Raw genomic sequence first — 17,846 nt, 5'->3', positions numbered from 1 at the left:
TCTACCCTCGGGGCTCCTCCAGAAACAACGAAAAGCCACTACGGGTGGCCACGTGGAATGTTCGAACGCTCACTGCGGAGGAGAGGCTGCCACTCCTCTGTCGGGAGCTGGACCGGTACCGCCTGGATCTCTGTGGCATTCAGGAGGTCCGGTGGACCGGCTCTGGCTCCTGCCACCATGAGGGGTGGACAGTCCTCTACTCGGGGCAGCAGACTGCCAAACAACAGGGTGTGGCTCTTCTTTTGAACAAAAGAATGAAGGGGGCGTGGGAGCGTGGCGGTGAGGTGTGGGAAGCTGTAAGCCCCAGGCTACTTTGGGCTCGCCTTCCCATCAACCGGAGGCGAGGAATGGTGGTCGTAGTTACTTATGCCCCCACCGAAGATGAACATCCGTGGAGGGATGCAGGCAAAGCCGATGAGTCAGATGCCTTCTATTACCTCCTGTCACAGGTGCTGGCTAAAGTGGCCCCTCGGGATAGAGTCATCATGTTGGGTGACTTCAATGCCCGAGTTGGTCATGATACTGGCACCTGGTCTGGAGTGATTGGAGGGCATGGGCCAGATCAGCTCAATAACAACAGTAGGAGGCTGCTAGATTTTTGTGCAGCCCATGGGCTTGTAATTACCAACACGCTGTTCCGGCATCGGCGCATCCACACAACATCATGGATGCATGCCGGGTCCAAGCAAGAACATCTGCTGGACTACATAGTGACGGACCAGCGGATGCGAGCCCATGTCCTTGATACCAGGACCTACCGTGGAGCTGATCTGCCCTCTGACCATCGACTAGTCATTTGTAAGATGCGCCTGCCATTCTTCCACTCCGGTGGTGGGTGTACACCCAGGACCCCATTCCAACCTAAAGTGGCCTGGTCTCAGTTATCTGATGAAAGTTGCAAGCGAGAATTTCTTCATCGCTTGCGGCTGGGATTGGCATCGTCCCCGACTCCTCCTGATGTCGAGGGTAAATGGGCGAGGTTTAGGACTGTGACACATGCAGCTGCAATGGCTGCTTTGGGTACGCGGTCCAGACCTCCCCAGAGACCCTGGCTGACAGAGGAGGTGTTCAGGATGGTTGAGAAAAAGCGACAGGCCCACTGTCATCGGCTACAGAATCCCACGTCAGAGAATGAGGAGGCTTACCGCAGCCTTCGCTCGGAGGTTCGGAGAGCCGTGAGGCGCTGCAAGGATGGGTGGTGGTCGCGGGTTGCTGAGGAGATGGAGTCTGCCTCCGTGGCCCGTGATCACAAATCTCTATTTAACTCCATCAAAAAGTAACCTGCAGCGCCACACCTATTACCATCATTAGGGGAAAAAACGGTGATCCATTCTCCGACCCCCAGGAACAGGTTTGCAGATTTGCTGAGCATTTCTGTGAGGTCCTGGGGGAGGGAAAATCCCTCAGCCATGAAAACATCGTGGCACAAAGTGAGGATGACCCTGCTGTGGCTGCGGTGCCTCAAATATTGGAAGAAGTCACCCCCTGTGAGTGGCTGGCTGAGGTGCCATCTGTTGAGGAAGTACTGAAGGCGATCTGGAGTCTGAGACCAGGAAAGGCAGCGGGAGAGATGATGTCCCAAGCGAAATGCTGAGGGAGGGTGGCGTTTGTGCACAGACTGTCCTATATGACATCATAACAATGGTCTGGACCACTGGACGGGTTCCGCAGGATTGGAAGGATGCCCTGGTGGTCCCCATTTTTAAGAAGGGGGACCGCACAGACTCTAACAACTACAGGGGCATCTCACTCCTCAGTGTGCCGGGAAAGGTCCTGGCAAGAATTATTCAGCATCGCCTTGCCAGGCACGCTGAGGAGAGGCTTGCGGAGCCCCAATGCGGTTTCAGGAAAGGGCGGTCCTGCACAGATGCCATATTTTCTGTCCGTCTGCTACAGCAGAGGTGTAGGGAATTCCAACAAGACCTACATCTCTGCTTTATTGACCTGGTCAAGGCCTATGATACCATCAGTAGGCCTGGGCTCTGGGTTGTTCTTCGTGCTTTTGGAGTACCTGACCCTCTGCTCACGATCATTAAGGACCTTCATGATGGTGAGTGGGCCCGGGTAAAACTACGTGCCCAGGAGTCAGAGCCATTCCCTGTACACCTTGGGGTGCGACAGGGATGTCCTCTGGCTCCCACATTATTTAACATCTATTTTGACCACGTAGTTCGTGAGCTGCTCAGTCAGAGGAGGAGTTGGAGACGCTGCTGCTGAGACTGGAGCGTGCCACTAAGAGGTGGGGCCTTACCATCAGCCCCACCAAAACTAAGCACCTGCCTGGGTATTTTGTATCATCGGACACTCCACCCCCACAACTCCCAATCGGTGATGGGGCAGTTGTGGAGTGAGTGGAGAGTTTCCCATACCTGGGCAGTGTGCTTATGACTGGCTCCAGTTTAACAGCAGAGGTCTCACTCCGAATCAGTCGAGCGGCAATATCTTTTCATCGGTTGCGTAATGCTGTGTGGAAGCTACCTGGTCTGTCGCTCCGCACTAAGCTTCAGGTCTTCTCGGCCACGGTCATTCCCTCCCTTCTCTACGCTTGCGAAACGTGGACCCCCCTAATGGAACATCTTCGCCGGTTAGAAACATTTAGGCTGGCCTGCCTACGATCCTTCCTGGGTTTAACCAGACTGGATTGTGTGAGGAGCTCACAAATCCTTGAAAGATCTGGGCAAGGTCCCATCGGTGAGCTCCTCCGGCGGGCAAGGCTGCGATGGCTGGGTCATGTAGCCCGCATGCCCAGCCACCGCATGCCGAAACAGCTTTTGTTCGGCCGGATCGAGGGGGCCAAGCGGGCGCGGCACGGGCTAGAGAAGAGATGAAGTGATGTGGTACAGTAGGACGTGGAGCTGAGTGGACTTGCCGATGACTGGTACCAGCGGTGTCAACATCGGCTTCTGTGGAGGAGGCTCGTGAAGGATGCTACTAGGCAATTGGAGGTAGTCGCCCTCCAACAACAACGGAGGGCGGAGGAGCGACTCTCAGAACAACGAGTGGAGCGCCGGGTGGCTAAAGCACAGCAGGTTGGCACAGTAGGGGGCACAGGTGGTGCATCAGCCAGTCATCTCAGTCAGTCGACCCGTGGCACCTGGGTCTGCCCCGTGACCTCCTGCCAGCGGGCGTTCGACACTTCACGTGGCCTCAGGGTGCACATAGCTTGGCACAAGCGTCGTGGTGACGTTACCGCCACTTAGTGGCGAATGGCGGTTGTTGTTGTTTGTTCGTTTGCAAAGTAGGGGGCACAGGTGGTGGTGCATCGGCCGATCATCTCAGTCAGCCAACCCATGGCACCCGGGTTTGTACCAATGACCTCCTGCCAGCTGGGCGTTTGACACTTCACGTATCCTTAAAGTGCACATATCCTGGCACCACCACTTGGTTGTTGTTGTTGTTGTTGTTGTTCGTTTGCGCGACTGCACTGCGCATGTCGTGCTGTTGACCAACGTAATGGCAAGCAACGCCGGCGGCCCTGTGCATGCGCGAGATCTCGTCACTACTTACGAGATCTTGCTGTAGCCCTCGTAGCCAGCGTCGCAGGCAAGGCTGGCACTGTGGTTGTGACGCACCGTGTCCTCAGACATGACGAGCTTTCCGTGCGCCACCTCCAGCCTGCGGCACGATTCTGTGCGTTTCAACGAACGACACCGCACAGCGCGAACAAGCGTGTGGGGGGGGGGGGGGGGGGTCTTGCGAACGTGCGCACCCTTCCGCATATACAACAATCTCCCCCAATCGCTGCCCAACTCTAAGATCCTGGGGCTTGAACCGTGACCAGTGGCCCCACGGTTTCGACCGGGTTCTCAAACCCTGTGGGTTCATTGTCGAAGCCCGTTTACCAACGACTGCAACGGGAAAACATGATCTTAGTAAAATAAACAAATGATTTAGGTGGTGCCGCCGCTGCTGCTGTTGCTGCATTGGCAGTGGTACGCAAACATAAATAACACAACTTCAATTAACATTGTGCTCAGAAAAAGAGCCGTTGCCCAAAAAGTCGCCTGTTATGAATATTTTATTGTATGTACGTTCAACTTCTACATACGGTGCATACGTAGCCAACCATGTTTATCGGGTGCGGGTGAAAGACAACAAACTAGTTTTAATTTATACATTACAAATATTTTATGTAAATATTTTTTGTTCACGATCTCTGTAGTAGTAGTGTAGTGACATCGCGGGACGTCATTGTGTAGTACCGGCCCTAGAGGGGCTTGGTGAGTGCTGATTGATAGCGCTAGATGGCACCACGCTTGGCGTGCAGTCCCAACCTTACAGGACAGGGTGTGGGAGTGCCGGCCGTAGGAATGGGGTTACTAAAGGCCATGGCACTCTGGTTGACCCGAGAGGACACGTGACCGGTTAAGTCTACAAAGGGGCCCCAAGTGGAGGCTGGGGGGGTCACGTGGTCGGGGCCCAGATCCTGCCCGAGGATCCTGGAAGGTGGTCGTGGCCAAGGGCGGAGCCAGCCATGTCGCAGAGAATATAAGTCGGGTCCCCCAGTTATTTTCAAACGTCTTTCTCACTTCCTCTTTCCTTGGTTGATGTAAAACTATATCAGCCTTTACATTTTCATGGCGCCCTGAGAATGATCGTTTAAAGGCACTTAAGAAATTAAAATGACTATCATTACCCAAAGACATCCGATAGAATGTCCGAACCCGGCCCTCCTCCTATCCCCCACCCCATTCACTCGCCTACCGCCCGCCGCCGCCTCCATTATCTCCATTCCCCTCTCCTCCTTCCACCACCTCGTCGGCCCTCCTCGTCGTTGCCGACGCCGTACCAGGTTCGCAGAACGGCAGCTCGAGGGCGCCCTGCAGGCATATGGCGCTCAGCGGGCCCACGGCGACGCTCTTCTTGCGGCACGCGAAGTTGGCCATCTCCCCCGGTGGGATCTTGTACGTGGTGGCCTTGAAGAGGCGCGTGATGGACGAGCCCCGGCGGAACTTCTGCGAGTCGGCGGCTATCTCCAGCGAGTGGGCCTCCAGATCATCTGAGGTCACCTTGCACGGCACTGGAAGGGGGGGTGGGTGGGGGGGTGGGGGGCAGCAGCAAAACAACCGCGAGCCGCAGCGCTCGGCAAGGCTGGAACGTTTTTTGGCCAAATGGGCCGATTTACCAGAGGCGTCGCTCAGTTTACCATGGGCCACTCTCAATTTACCACGAGCCCCGCTCAGTTTACCACCGGCCCCTCTCAATTTACGACGGACTTTGCTCAGTTTATCAAATGCCCCGCTCATTTTACCACGAGCCTCACTCAATATTACCACGGACCTCACTCAATTTACCACGGGCCTCAGTCAATTCACCACGGGCCTCACTCAATTTACCACGGGCCTCACTCAGGTTACCACAGGCCTAACTCAATTCACTACGGGCCTCACTCAATTCACCATGGGCCTCACTCATTTTACCACGGACTTCGCTCAGTTTATCATATGCCCCGCTCATTTCACCACGGGCCTCAGTCAATTTACCACGGGCCTCATTCAATTTACCATGGCCTCACTCAGGTTACCACAGGCCTCACTCGATTCACCACGGGCCTCACTCAATTTACCACGGGCCTCACTTAGGTTACCACAGGCCTCACTCAATTTACCACGGGCCTCAATAAATAAGGGGGCCCCCCAATCTCGCAAACTGCCCCGTGCCTCCAGCCACCGGGCTTCCAGGGACCTCTGGGCAGCCCTGACCTCGGCGTGTGTGGCTCTGGGTTTCTGTGCATGTGTGTGTGTCTGTGTATGCGGTACACCTATCCCAGTCACCGTCACATCCAGACATGTGTGGCTATGTTGCTGCTGTGTGTGTGTGTGCGGTACACCTATCCCCACCCCCCACTCACTGTCACAGCTGGGCGTGTGTGACCACCCCTGGCCGCTGCAGAAGGCCCGCGGTCCGTGGAGAGTGTATCCGTCGTCGCACTCGTACTGCGCCTCCTCCTGCGCGGTGTACGACCCCTTGGGTTTCACCACGTGGCCGTGCGAGATCTGTGGCGGGGCCCCGCAGGTCGGCGCTGCTCCCGGTCGGGGGGCAAAAAATTGGCGACGGGTCATGGCGGATGGAGGACAGACGTGGGGAGAGACAGTGACGGACTGGGGGGGGGGGGGGGTTAAACAAACTAAAACAAAATCGGGCCGAGGCGTTCGTAAGAAAGAAAAGGGGGAAAAAACCCCACTTGCTGGTACATATTCGGGCCTACGGAGTTAGCCAGATGTTGCGGTGTGATTTTTTGTTTGACGCGCGAGCTCATTTGGCCCATTCGCGGCTGGGTCCTAAAACAAAAAAAACTAATTTGTCCGGTGAGGAAGGATCTTTGGGGCTGCCGAATATGGGGGACTTAATGCCAACTGAGAGGGTGAATAACCGATGAAGTGTACATAATATAGGGCATACTAATTTTAATTTAGAACAGCCAAATACTCTAAATGCGTGATGTTGATTCTAATTGTGGAGGGAAAAACTGGAGGACCCGGAGAAAAATCTACACGACGCATGCAAGCTCCAAATATATAGGAGTCGGTGGTTGGGATCTAACCCACGATCTCCTGTATACCAGAAGAGGTAGTTAACATCTCGCCACCGTGGCGCCCACGGGTTTGTGGGAAGGCAGCCACGTGATGAGCTTGCACCGACAGTAGCCCAAGCTCTGCAGGTCCTCTGCATATGAATGCGTTATAGGGCCAATTATATTGGGAGGAAACCGGAGCAGCCCGGAGAAAGCTCACGTAAGCGAAGGGGAAACGCTCGATCCCGTACAGATGGGACAGGTGGGGTCAACAAATTTTGCTGGGCCGCCTTCTCATGGCAGGGCCAGGCTACAGCACCTGTCTTGAAAATTAATTTCCTTTAGAACTACTTTTTTTGCCTTTATTCGTTGTCCTTCCACCGCACCTACGATTATCACGCTTCGGCTGCGTACGGTACGAACGAAGTTCAACGGAGAGTTCCCCATCATCTGTGCGGTGATCCACCGATCCTCGCTAACCTCCACATCGCTGGGATACAGGCAGCCACGTGCATAACCGCTACCACCATCATCAATTATCCGCGGTCAGCCTACAATGCGGTTACAGGTTGCGAACAAACTAACAAAACGAACAAAAAATCCAGGCCAGGCCTCTTCCAACATCCTTCGCTCACGCAGAGGAGCACTGTCAGGCATTTGCAAAACCACGGCGCTTGGCGGCGCCCATCAGAAAACCGCGGCCGTCAGCATCAGCCCTGACCTCCGGGACTGAGAGTTCTGAACAAAGTTTGCAGAGGGTGCACCGTGCACAGGGGCGCGAAGGCGGCGGTGCCGTGAACCTCCCCCAGTTCGATTTGAAACGGGGGAGTTGTCCACACGAGCCGCTCTGATAAGAAGGGGGATTCTATTGTTCCAGTAACAAAGACAAAGGTCCCCCTCCCCCAGTATAGCCTTGACAGACTGTTGGGGCAAGTGCTGTTAGCGAGTAGCACCTGTGAAGGCCGGCCCCGGCGCACAAAGGGGGGTGGGGTGGCCAGCAACCACGCCGGGCCGCCTTTGTCTCCCCAGCGGCGATGCTTTCACACATGGCACCAGCTGCTCATTTCAGGCTGCGTCGACCTAGGGGAGGCCCGGGACCTATTCAGATAATCGTCACCGGCGTTGGCCGTGAGCGGGAATCGAATTCGGGCCGCCGGGTTCGTAGGGCACAGCGCTACCGCTCCCCAACAACAGATTCCCATTGACGCACACCCCCAGTAACAACCGCACTCGGTAAAGCACTCACTCCCCACCGTCTGGAACCTTCCACAAGTCTCTCGAAGCCTTTTTTTAGGTTTCCCATCAAAGACATCTTCTTTGGGCTTCCTGCACCTCCCCCCCCCGTCTAATCTCCCCTTGTCGCGCCTTCGTTCCCACCGTCTTCTTTCGCCATTTCTCTCGGTTGTGGTCCCGAGCTAATCGTCGCACTACCTTCGCATATTTTGTTTCACGTGACAGCAGCAGACATTTGTTCAGGAGCTAAATGCCAAACAATAGTCGAGGTCTGATAAATACCAATAAACGAATTTCTTTCGGACCGATTTTTTTCGTTTAGTTTGCTGCCCTTCCCCAGCACCTCCGATTCGCACGGTTGACTACTTGCGGTGCGAAAGAAGTTCAACGTACATACATACAACGTTTTGAACTCTCGTTTTGGCAAAAGAAATGTGGATAATAAGGACCCACATGCGAGCGACTCAAGCACGACATGCTTTGGTCACTCCTTGGCTTGTTCTCTTATCGAGCAAGAGCAAATAAATAAATGCTATAAAATCCAAAGCTAAACAATTCAAATTGTATCAGGTAAAGGCCCATTGAGCGATATAGCTATTTTTCAGAAGCGACCTGGCCACAAATGATAGCTCAACGAAGTGGCTTATCATCATCATCATCACGTGGACATCTATAGCAGTTAAATACTCCAAACGCGTGCCGACTCTAAATCTGGAGGTATAAACGGAAGGACCCGGAGAAAGAAATCCACGTGATCACGGGGAGAACGTGTAAACTCCGACTATGCAACAAGCATCAGGGTCGGGATCGAACCCCCGAACCTCCTGCGTACCAGGCGAGGGAGTGAACATCTCCCTTGAGTCAAGTGGCACGCCGGGAGATTAAATCGAACAGGGGGCCTCGGAATTCGCAAGTCCAGTATGCTCATCATTACACGTCGGCACACAATGGCCAAATAACTTTCACGGGATCTTTTTAGCGCACCGCAATATTGACCGGGGGGGCCGGGGGGGGCATGGGGTTCGAACCGTGCGATCCCGCTTCCGCTGGGTCACATCGCAGCCCCCGCAGCGTCGTGCGTCGCGCCTGAAGAACCGACCCAACTGAACACGGACAATGTGGTGAGGTTACCTTGGGCTTGCGCGCGTATGCAGCTGAGTGCAGATAGCAGCATCAGCAGCAGAGGTATCACCGCGGACACGGCCATTGCGTTCCTGTACGTGTAGGGTGAGTCGGTTGGGGTCACACACCAGGGGAGAGCAGTGACTGACTGACAACTCATTTGCTGCACGCACGGAAATTTGTACTCTCGCTTGCTAAACCCCGTCCCCCCCCCCCACCACTACCACCACCACTACCACCACCACTACCACTACCACCACCACTACCACCACCATGCCCCCGAACCCTCACCCCATCCCCAAACATTCCGATCCTTTCATGTTCCCCTCCTACTCCCTCTCCTCTTTTCAAACAGCGGCGACGATAACCCGGAGATTTACAAATAAACGCGAGTTTTGTGTGACAACGTTTGCGGCTAGCCTGCGGCGGAACCGACCGCCTCATCACGCGGACCGGCCGCCGCCGAACGTCACGGAGGGGAGAATTCGCCTGCCCCGAGCTCGCGGACCAGCGGGGGTTCTGCAATTCTGAGCGTGCCCGCAAGCACAGCACACCTGTGACGCTGCCGCAAGTGTGCTGCGTCACACACCCGTTGTGAGCCCTTGCTCGAGACCAGTGTTCTTCATTGCCAGTGTGCTGCGTCACACACCCGTTGTGAGCCCTTGCTCGAGACCAGTGTTCTTCATTGCCAAGGTTACAGTGGGCCACTTGCAGGTCCCTGCTGGCCGAAAATACACAAATGTGACAACCCCCCCACCCATCATCATCATCATCGTGCTCCTGTCAAACCCCCCACCCAACATGATCATCGTGCTGCTGTCAACCCCCCACCCAACATGATCATCATGGTGCTGCTGTCAAACCCAACAATGGTTTCAAACGTGTGCTGGCCCTCACGCTGATGATGTCTCATCGGTGTTATTGCCCTCCCCCCCCCCCCCTCTGACAATTAGTGAAGAACACTGATTGAGTTGGAATACCTGTCAACCCATTGTCACTGCCTACCTTGTGACAGACCAATTCAGACCTTATTGGTCACCCCAGTGCCCTTATTAATCCCAACGTTCATCCTAAAAAAAAGTCCCATCACCAGGGAGACACACAAACAAAGACTATTTTTGTTTGCGCCCGTATTGAAACGGCTTTACACCGTACGGAGCTAAAAACTCAATTTCCCTGTACAAGGACACGGGTACACCATGTGGGTTGACAGGTATGAGATGCAGAATAAAGGATTTCTTGGGTTAGATCGCATAAATAAAAACCTGGCTGTCCGCCTGATGATTTTTACTTGCGAAACGTCGTACTCAGATCGTAAATGACGCGGATTTGCTCTCCAACACACCGGTGTGCTGTACTAGTAACTAATTGGCTTGTTTCCGCTTACGTGACAAACCTTACTGATTGGCTGCGTTGGGTGGTGGTGGGTTTAACGACACATTCATATTTACGCGATCTAACCCAACAAACAAACAAAACCCCAGTATTACGGATGATGTAAGGTCGAGAAAGCCGACTACTTCGCGTTAGGTACGAGATGGTCGCCTCGAAGAGCCACACGGGCTGACCACATCGACGTTGCAATGATGGAAATCTGGAAACCACACATGGAACGCCCCGTCTCTCTCTCTTGCTCCGCAGTGACGCCGCAGATCGTGCCGTTGTCATCGGAACACGCTCGGACGTTCAATCCCCGATGATCGAAGTGTGGATGTACGTCGAAGTGATTGATCCGTTCCTTGGCGAGCGTCACGAAGGGCAGGAACGTCAACTTGAGGCTTGCAAGGCGTCTGAGCACATTACACAGCGTGCCACGTGTTCCCTCGCTGTGCTTCTCTTGGTTTTGTTTTGATCACTCTTTAATATTTCGTGTGATTAGATGTATGTATCTTCTTTGGCTCTTTCGGTAAAGTCACGTAGAATGAGAATAAAATAATAAATTGATAAAATATCAATTTATTATTAAAAAGTCACGTAGAATGAGAATAAAATAATAAATTGATAAAATATCACGTAGAATGAGAATAAAATAATAAATTGATAAAATATCAATTTATTATTTTATTCTCATTCTACGTGACTTTACCGAAAGAACCAAAGAAGATGAATCCTTGCAGTCACGAAAGCTTTAAATCGAAATTTAGATGTATGTTGAACTTCCTTTGCACCGTACGTAGCCAACCGTGCTAATTCGGACATGCGTGGGAAGGACAACAAACTAACACAAAAAGTAGTTCTTAAGAAATGTTTTTTTAAATCTAGATCGCTAGGATCACCATCATTATCAACATTATCACCATCATCAACATCATTAACATCATCCTCGCCATCAACGTCAACATCATCGTCAACATCATCATCAACATCATCACCATGTATGCATGTTGAACTTCTTTCGCACCGTACGTTGCCAACCGTGGAAATCGTAGGTGCAGAAGCGAAGAACAATCAATGCAATAAAGCCCTCGGTATGACTCCTGTCAGCATTCCAGAAAACCGAAGCGATTATTTTGCCAGAATCTTGAAATAAAAAAACAGCATTGGTGTGGGTGTGATCCATGGGATTTTTCACGGAATATTCTGAGTGATGACGATGTTGATGACGATGATAGTATTGTGTTCTGATTTTATAACAAGCCTTGTGAGAAATAAAATCAATTTACACGTAATTATCAAAACACTCAACAGTGTTAATAACACTGTGGCCTAAATAGAAAAATATAATATCTGACGTTTTGGGCAATGACCCTTATTCATAATAATGTGCGTTTGACCTGGACAGTCAAGCAATTGGCATTTTGCGTTCGGGTTCCAGGAATTCATTTGTACCGAGATCTTGCGTGCCATTATTCCGTTGAACATTATCCCAGTAAACCGCACAGTTTTGATAAGATACCTCGTGCCTACTGAGACACATTCTCAGGTGTAGTCTACCGTGTAAAAGGTGGCAACCCTTAGGGGAGGCCCTCATCTAGCAGTGGATTGATAAAGGTCACAATCCACGGTGGCGAGATGTTAACTGCCTCGCCTAGTATGTAGGAGGCCGTGGGTTCAGTCTCGACCCGGATGCCTGCTGTATATTTAAAGTTTGCGCGTCCCTCTCTCTCCCCGTGGTCGCTTGGATTTTTATCCGGAGCCTCCGTTTTTTCCCTCCACATTGAGAATCGACGTCACGCGTTTAAGAGAATTTGGCTGCTATAAATTTCCACGAGATAAGCCACTTCGTTAAGCTATCATTTTGTGGCCAGATCGCTTATGGAAAAGGGATATATCGCTCAGTGGGGGCCTTACCTGGTAAACTTTAGTTTAGTTTAAGCAACATCGTGAACGAGGGTAAAAACTGCTGTGCCCGTTAGCCCTGACCCTGGGTGCGCACATAAGCATTTTTTTATGCACGTGTGTGTTTGCTCGGCATCTGCGTTCGCTCGGCAAACACACAAGACACAGATTAAACAAAAAAATAGGACACACATACAGCCTGGCAACCTACAGCCAGGGAAAACACTTCCAAAGGTCGTCATGTGTCTGGGTGAAATAACTGCTAACACCACGTTTCTGAGCCTGCTACGCAATTGGCTGGCGAATGTGCAGTGGCTGCGGCTTTGCTTTACGAATGTCAGCGTTAACATATTTCAGCGAGAGATCTCACACACTTTCTTAATTGTCGTGGTGTTCGGTTAAATCATTATACACATAGGCTTGGATTGCTATCATTCATTGGTTAGTGTTTTAATATTTGTAGTTATTTTTTCAATATATTTTGTATATAGGTACCCTAAAGTATTTGATTAACATTCGGGCACCAGACAATGTTCAGAACTTTCAGTTAATATTTATTTAAAATTCGTACAGACAGTATATTCTTTATCAATTAATTATTGAATTGTTCTTGTTGTATTAATCCAGCCATACGAATCCGAAATACGATGGGGAACATTGCTGCCGGCTCACCTGACAGGTACTCACTTCCCTGTGGCTTCTGTGGGCTGGGTGGAACTTCACAGAAGCCCCATCTATTAAAACAAATTAAAGGGTTTGCAACACTTTTTTTTTAAATCGGAATCAATTCTGATCATCGACGCCCGCGTGGAACGGAGTTTCACAACATTTGAGTGCGTCATCCACCAACGGTCGCTGCTGCCACCACAGCGATGGTTCACAGCGGTGTTCACTACTTTTCAGAGGGGGGGGGGGTACTTTCGCTGATAGGACATCGCCAGTGTGAGGGCCGCCACACCGCCTGCAGTGGGTGTCTTCACATGCTGTGTAGTCGGGTTGGGGGGGGGGGGTCGCACTAAAGGCCACCAGGGGCCACCAGTGGCCTGCGGACATTGCAATGTTTTTTCCTGGATTTTTCTGTTGCGTGTAGTCACTTTAAGATGTTTTCTTGTTCATGCTTCTGTTTTTTCGCGGTTGCACCCGAGTCAAGAGCCGCATGGCTCACAGGGTTATACCTAATAAATGAAACTGAATGAAGAACACCGCCTTCGAGGCAGCCAGGTGCATAGCCGCTAACAGCCACCACGCACCAGGCCCGGACTGGCCAGAGGGCAGCTCGGGTGGGCCCATCCATTACGAGGGCCGGTGGGCCGGTCTGTGTGGGGGGAAATGCAAATATATTTTTTTCATTCAAATGTTTCATTAGCTCGAATGTATACGCCTCATTGCTTATTTACCCTCTCAGTTGACATTAAGCGCCCCCGTATTCGGCAGCCCCGAAGATCCTTCCTCACCGGCCCAATTTTTTGTATCAGACCCAGTCCCCCAAAATGGGCCCAAACGAGATCGCACGGCAGTGTGGGCCCTCTGTGCGCTTAACAAAATTTGCTTGGGCCCATTTCGAAGTCCCAGTGCGTCACTGCCGCCATCTCTTTGCAGAGAGCCTACGGGGGCTCCGACTCGCCTCTTGCTGCATCCGCACAGCTTTTAAGGGCAGTCCGAATCTCCCGTGCGAAAAAGCTGTGGTGCCACGGCCGTGGAGCAACTCTGTCAGCACCGCGACTCCCCCCTGGCCCCACGCTGAGCACACACACTGAGCACCCACATGCAGCGCACACACACGTAGTGTCCTGGCAGGGGATCGCCTGGCACAACGGGTTTTCATCCGAAGACTCCCTAGGAGGAAAATCCCACGGTTTCCCGGTGCCAGGAGATTGGCCGACCCTCGCAGGACAGATCACATTGCGGTGCCGCTGAGTTTGCTTAAAATTGTATGGGCGCAAAAAGGTTCACTGGACCAGCAACAATGAGTCATTCACGACATTGGGAGAGGCTGAGGGTGGACTGTTAGGCAAGAAGAGCAGACCAGGAGGTGAGAGTTAATGAACATGAATGGCACATGGGCAGCCGCGGCAACCACCATGGCACCCCATCTAGAAGGCGCAAGGGCGCAACGACCACAGGTAGGCACACGATTGGCCGCGCGGTACGACGTCACCCCAGGCTTTTGAAGTTAAGGGGATAAAAAGAGTAGCCCGGGACCATTTTCGGTCTCTTGTCTTCAACCTCTGGGCCGCCAAGACCCACTCCCTGCCGTCCTGCCTCCTCGAGCCACTCGCGGCATCCGTGTGATGCCAGCGAGTGCCGCTACGAGGCAGCGATAGGTAAAGTTGTATCTCGTCCTTCTCCCTCCCACTCTCACAGCGTCCGTGCGACACGGTGAGTACAGCTTCGAGGTACGTGGTAGGACGTTTGAGTGACTGGGCACTTAGGCAGCAGTAGGCTAGGCTCTTCTCGCAAAATATTCCCCCAGGCAGTGTGCATTTGCGCCGCGAATAAGAGTTAGCACAGAGCATCGGTGTGGTGTCTGTGATTTGCGTGTGGAGCGACCGCGTGGGAAAATGCGCTACGAGCGAGAGTGGACGCGGATACTAACATACAACCCGCCATTCGCCACTAAGTGACGGTGACGTCACCACGGGGCCTGTGCCAGGCAGCACTGCTACCGTGAGACCCCAACAAGAAGACCCACGGTGTGTGCCTGCCTCCCTGGGCTCGCTCAACTACAAAGACAAAGACCCCCCCCCCCCGTATCGCCTGAAACAGACTGTTGGGGCAAGTGCTGTTAGCGAGTGACACCTGTGAAGGCTGGCACGTTACACGAGGGGGGGCGGGTGGCCAACACACCACGCCCGGTCGCCTTTGTCCACCCAGTGGCGATGTTTTTACACACCGCGCCGGGTAGTCATTTCAGTCTGAGTCGACCTAGGGGTCGGTTCAGATAATCGTCACTTGGGTATGGCCGTGAGCGGAAATCGAACTCGGGTCGCCGGGTTCGTAGTGCAGCGAGCGCTAACTGCTCCGCCACCGCCCCCCTATCGTGCAAAAACTTTCAGAATAAGTGTTTTAAAATTCGCCTCGATGGTTGCGAACCAGTCACGCATTTGGGGGCGTTGTGGATTTATTAGTGTGGGTGGTGGTGGTTAAGTTATGGGCCTCCTAAGGCATTTTGCTGCTATAAATGTCCACGTGATAAGCCACTTTGTTGAGCTATCGTTTTCGGCAAGGTCACTTCTGAAAAACCAGTTAATACTGTACCTTAGTGTGCTTTACCTGTTAAGAAAAAACAAATAGTATAGTTTCAATTGTATATTTTTTAGTGATTTTTTTTTTACCTTTCCCATACTTTGCACTCGTATTGTCCTTTTTTTTATACTGTTGTAACGTTCTGATCCCGTTACCTCTCCAGGACATCTGTGAAAATCTATTTTATAGCTCATTCGGATTCCTCCAGTACAATTACATATTCTCATGCTGATACCCGTGTAACAAAGCGTCTCCGACACGAGTTAAACTTCACTTGTATTTATTCTTAAGTTGCAGTACAGCACGTGTCTCCCTCGTGCCTTCGCGGCCTGCTTCTCCCGCACCACGCCGCCGTGGCACTCGCTCTCTCTCCGCCCCGCCGCTGGCTGACGGCGTGTCGGAGAGACGGGGAGGCTCAGCTGGTGGAGCCCGCCACGTCGCCGGTGGTGGTAGCGCAGGCGGTGACGACGTTCAGACACAGGGCTCTTCACACCGACGACCCCGGAGTCCTCTGCTCCTTCTGCTTTATATCCCTCTCGGCGGGACGAAGCCCCGCCTCTAGCCACGCCCCTCTCGGAACCTTCTAGAGGGCTCTCGAGGCTTCCCCGCTAGCTCCGCCCATTTACCTTTGACCCAGATGGGATCCCCCTTACTGATTGGATGTGAGGCAACATAGCACGTATCTGCAATAACCCCCGGTCATCCTGTAGGTAGCTCTTTAAGGTGGCGCACTCTCATTACACCTGCACAGTGCATGGCCACGGGTAGGGCAGAAGGCATTAAATAAAGCGGATCGCATTGGTACGCATTCCGTTTCACGTTAATAATTAAACGCCCTTAAAGAACGGTTCCCGTGGCGCTGTGCCATGCGAACGCAATGGTTGAACATCAACCAAGGACAGAAGGAGTGAGAAAGGCGTTTGAAAAATAGCTAAACAGAGAGCGAGAGAGATTTAAAACAGGCGACTTTTAACGTCGAGACGTGAAGGCGTGCAGCGTCGTGGAGGTGTTGACCTCGAAGGGGCACGGAGTTCCTGGGTTTTTAGTTGGCCCCAATCGCAAAGGCAAAGATCACCCCAAGTGTGTGGCCGGGCGAATTAAATACAAGTTAGGGGCCGTCCATGAATGACGTTACGCACCTAGGGGGGGAGGGAGGGGGGGGGTCAGACATTTGTGACGATGTGTGACGAGGTGGGGGGGGGAGAAATGTGACGTCGCATCAAAATGCGCAACTTTAAATAAATATAGACAACACGTTCCGCTTAATTAAATAGACTTTTTGATAAATGTTTTATCCTACAACATCAGAGTGCAGCGCCACATTAAATACGCACTACAATGACAAAGTTTAAAGCGATTTGAAGCAAAGTTTTATTTAAAAAATGGAAATATGGTTTTGGGGAGGGAGGGGGTGGGGCAGAGATTTGTGACGTCATATTGGACTTTTTGTGACGCTGTGTGACGAGGGGGGGGGTCAAAACGCGTGACGTCATTTATGGACGGCCCCTTAGCACAGCGATGCTTTTTTTCTTTCCAGCAGAATCGGTTTAATGCAAGCAAAATTGTGGACCGCTTTTGACGCTCACGTGTCTTATCGTGACAGTCATCCGCGTGTGTACGTTGAACTTCTTTCGCACCGTACGTAGCCAACCGTGCTTATCGGAGGTGCTGGGGAAGGACCACAGTTACACGCTTGGCTGCATGTGTTTGTGTGTGCTTGTTCGTTTGCACAGTAGGGGGCACAGGTGGTGGTGCATCTATCGGTCATCTCAGTCAGCCAACCCATGGCACCTGCTGGGTCTGTCCCGTGACCTCCACCTGTCAGCGAGCCTTCGACACCTCGCGTAGCCGCAAAGTGCACCTAGCCTGGCACAGGCGCCGTGGTGACGTCACCGTCACTTTGTGGCGGGTGTTGATTATTGGTTGTTGGATCACGGAAGATGGTGACGGCTTTGGGAGCCCTGTGTGTGTGTGTGGTCTTACATTTTTTTAAATATCTAGGTGACGTTTCGGGTCATGGCCCTCCATCATAGCACATTAGTAAAGGCCACAATAGCACTGAAAAGAAGGAAGATTGCTCGATGCGTTGTCTGCTTCTCCTGTTTAAAATGTGCTTCAAAATGTTTTTAAACAAATTTTCAAGCACCCCTGGATCCGGCGAAATGTTGGGATTGTGGTCTGGGGTATGGAGACCTAACGGGTTTATTTATATTTTTTTTCTCTGCCATTATCATTTTCCCGTCACGTGTATTTGTTTTTCTCTCTCGTTATTTATTTCTTCGTCTGTTTTTTTTTATTTGCTAAGTCAGTGATGGGGTTGTTTCTGTACCGTCTGTGTAAGGGACTGGCCACAGCGTTTGAGTTTGAACAGTGAACGTCAACGCTGCCACGTGTCCCACCATTGCTTCCCAACACAGACGCTCCACCAGCGCCACTAATTAGCGGCACAAGC

The 17,846-nt window shown here is 52.2% G+C and overlaps 1 protein-coding gene across 1 annotated transcript in view; it reads right to left on the bottom strand.

Annotated features, from left to right (window-relative positions):
* The window catches only part of LOC116954161 (uncharacterized), a 32,193-nt gene extending 23,155 nt beyond the window's left edge, over positions 1 to 9,038 (bottom strand). The window contains exons 1-4 of the mRNA XM_032974638.2: positions 8,879 to 9,038; positions 5,852 to 6,022; positions 4,790 to 5,020; positions 3,508 to 3,628 (exon numbers count right to left, since the gene is read on the bottom strand). Coding sequence (XP_032830529.2) covers positions 3,508 to 3,628; positions 4,790 to 5,020; positions 5,852 to 6,022; positions 8,879 to 9,029 — 674 coding nt within the window. The 5' untranslated portion in view covers positions 9,030 to 9,038. The remainder of the gene's footprint in view (positions 1 to 3,507; positions 3,629 to 4,789; positions 5,021 to 5,851; positions 6,023 to 8,878) is intronic.
* Between the last annotated feature and the right edge of the window lie 8,808 nt (positions 9,039 to 17,846).

Source organism: Petromyzon marinus, chromosome 54 (assembly GCF_048934315.1).
Source record: "Petromyzon marinus isolate PM22_M1 ecotype Great Lakes invasive population chromosome 54, UKy_Petmar_22M1.pri1.0, whole genome shotgun sequence".
Lineage (NCBI taxonomy): Eukaryota > Metazoa > Chordata > Hyperoartia > Petromyzontiformes > Petromyzontidae > Petromyzon > Petromyzon marinus.
Note: the sequence above shows the minus strand (reverse complement) of the source record. Positions and strands in the feature narration are given on the sequence as shown.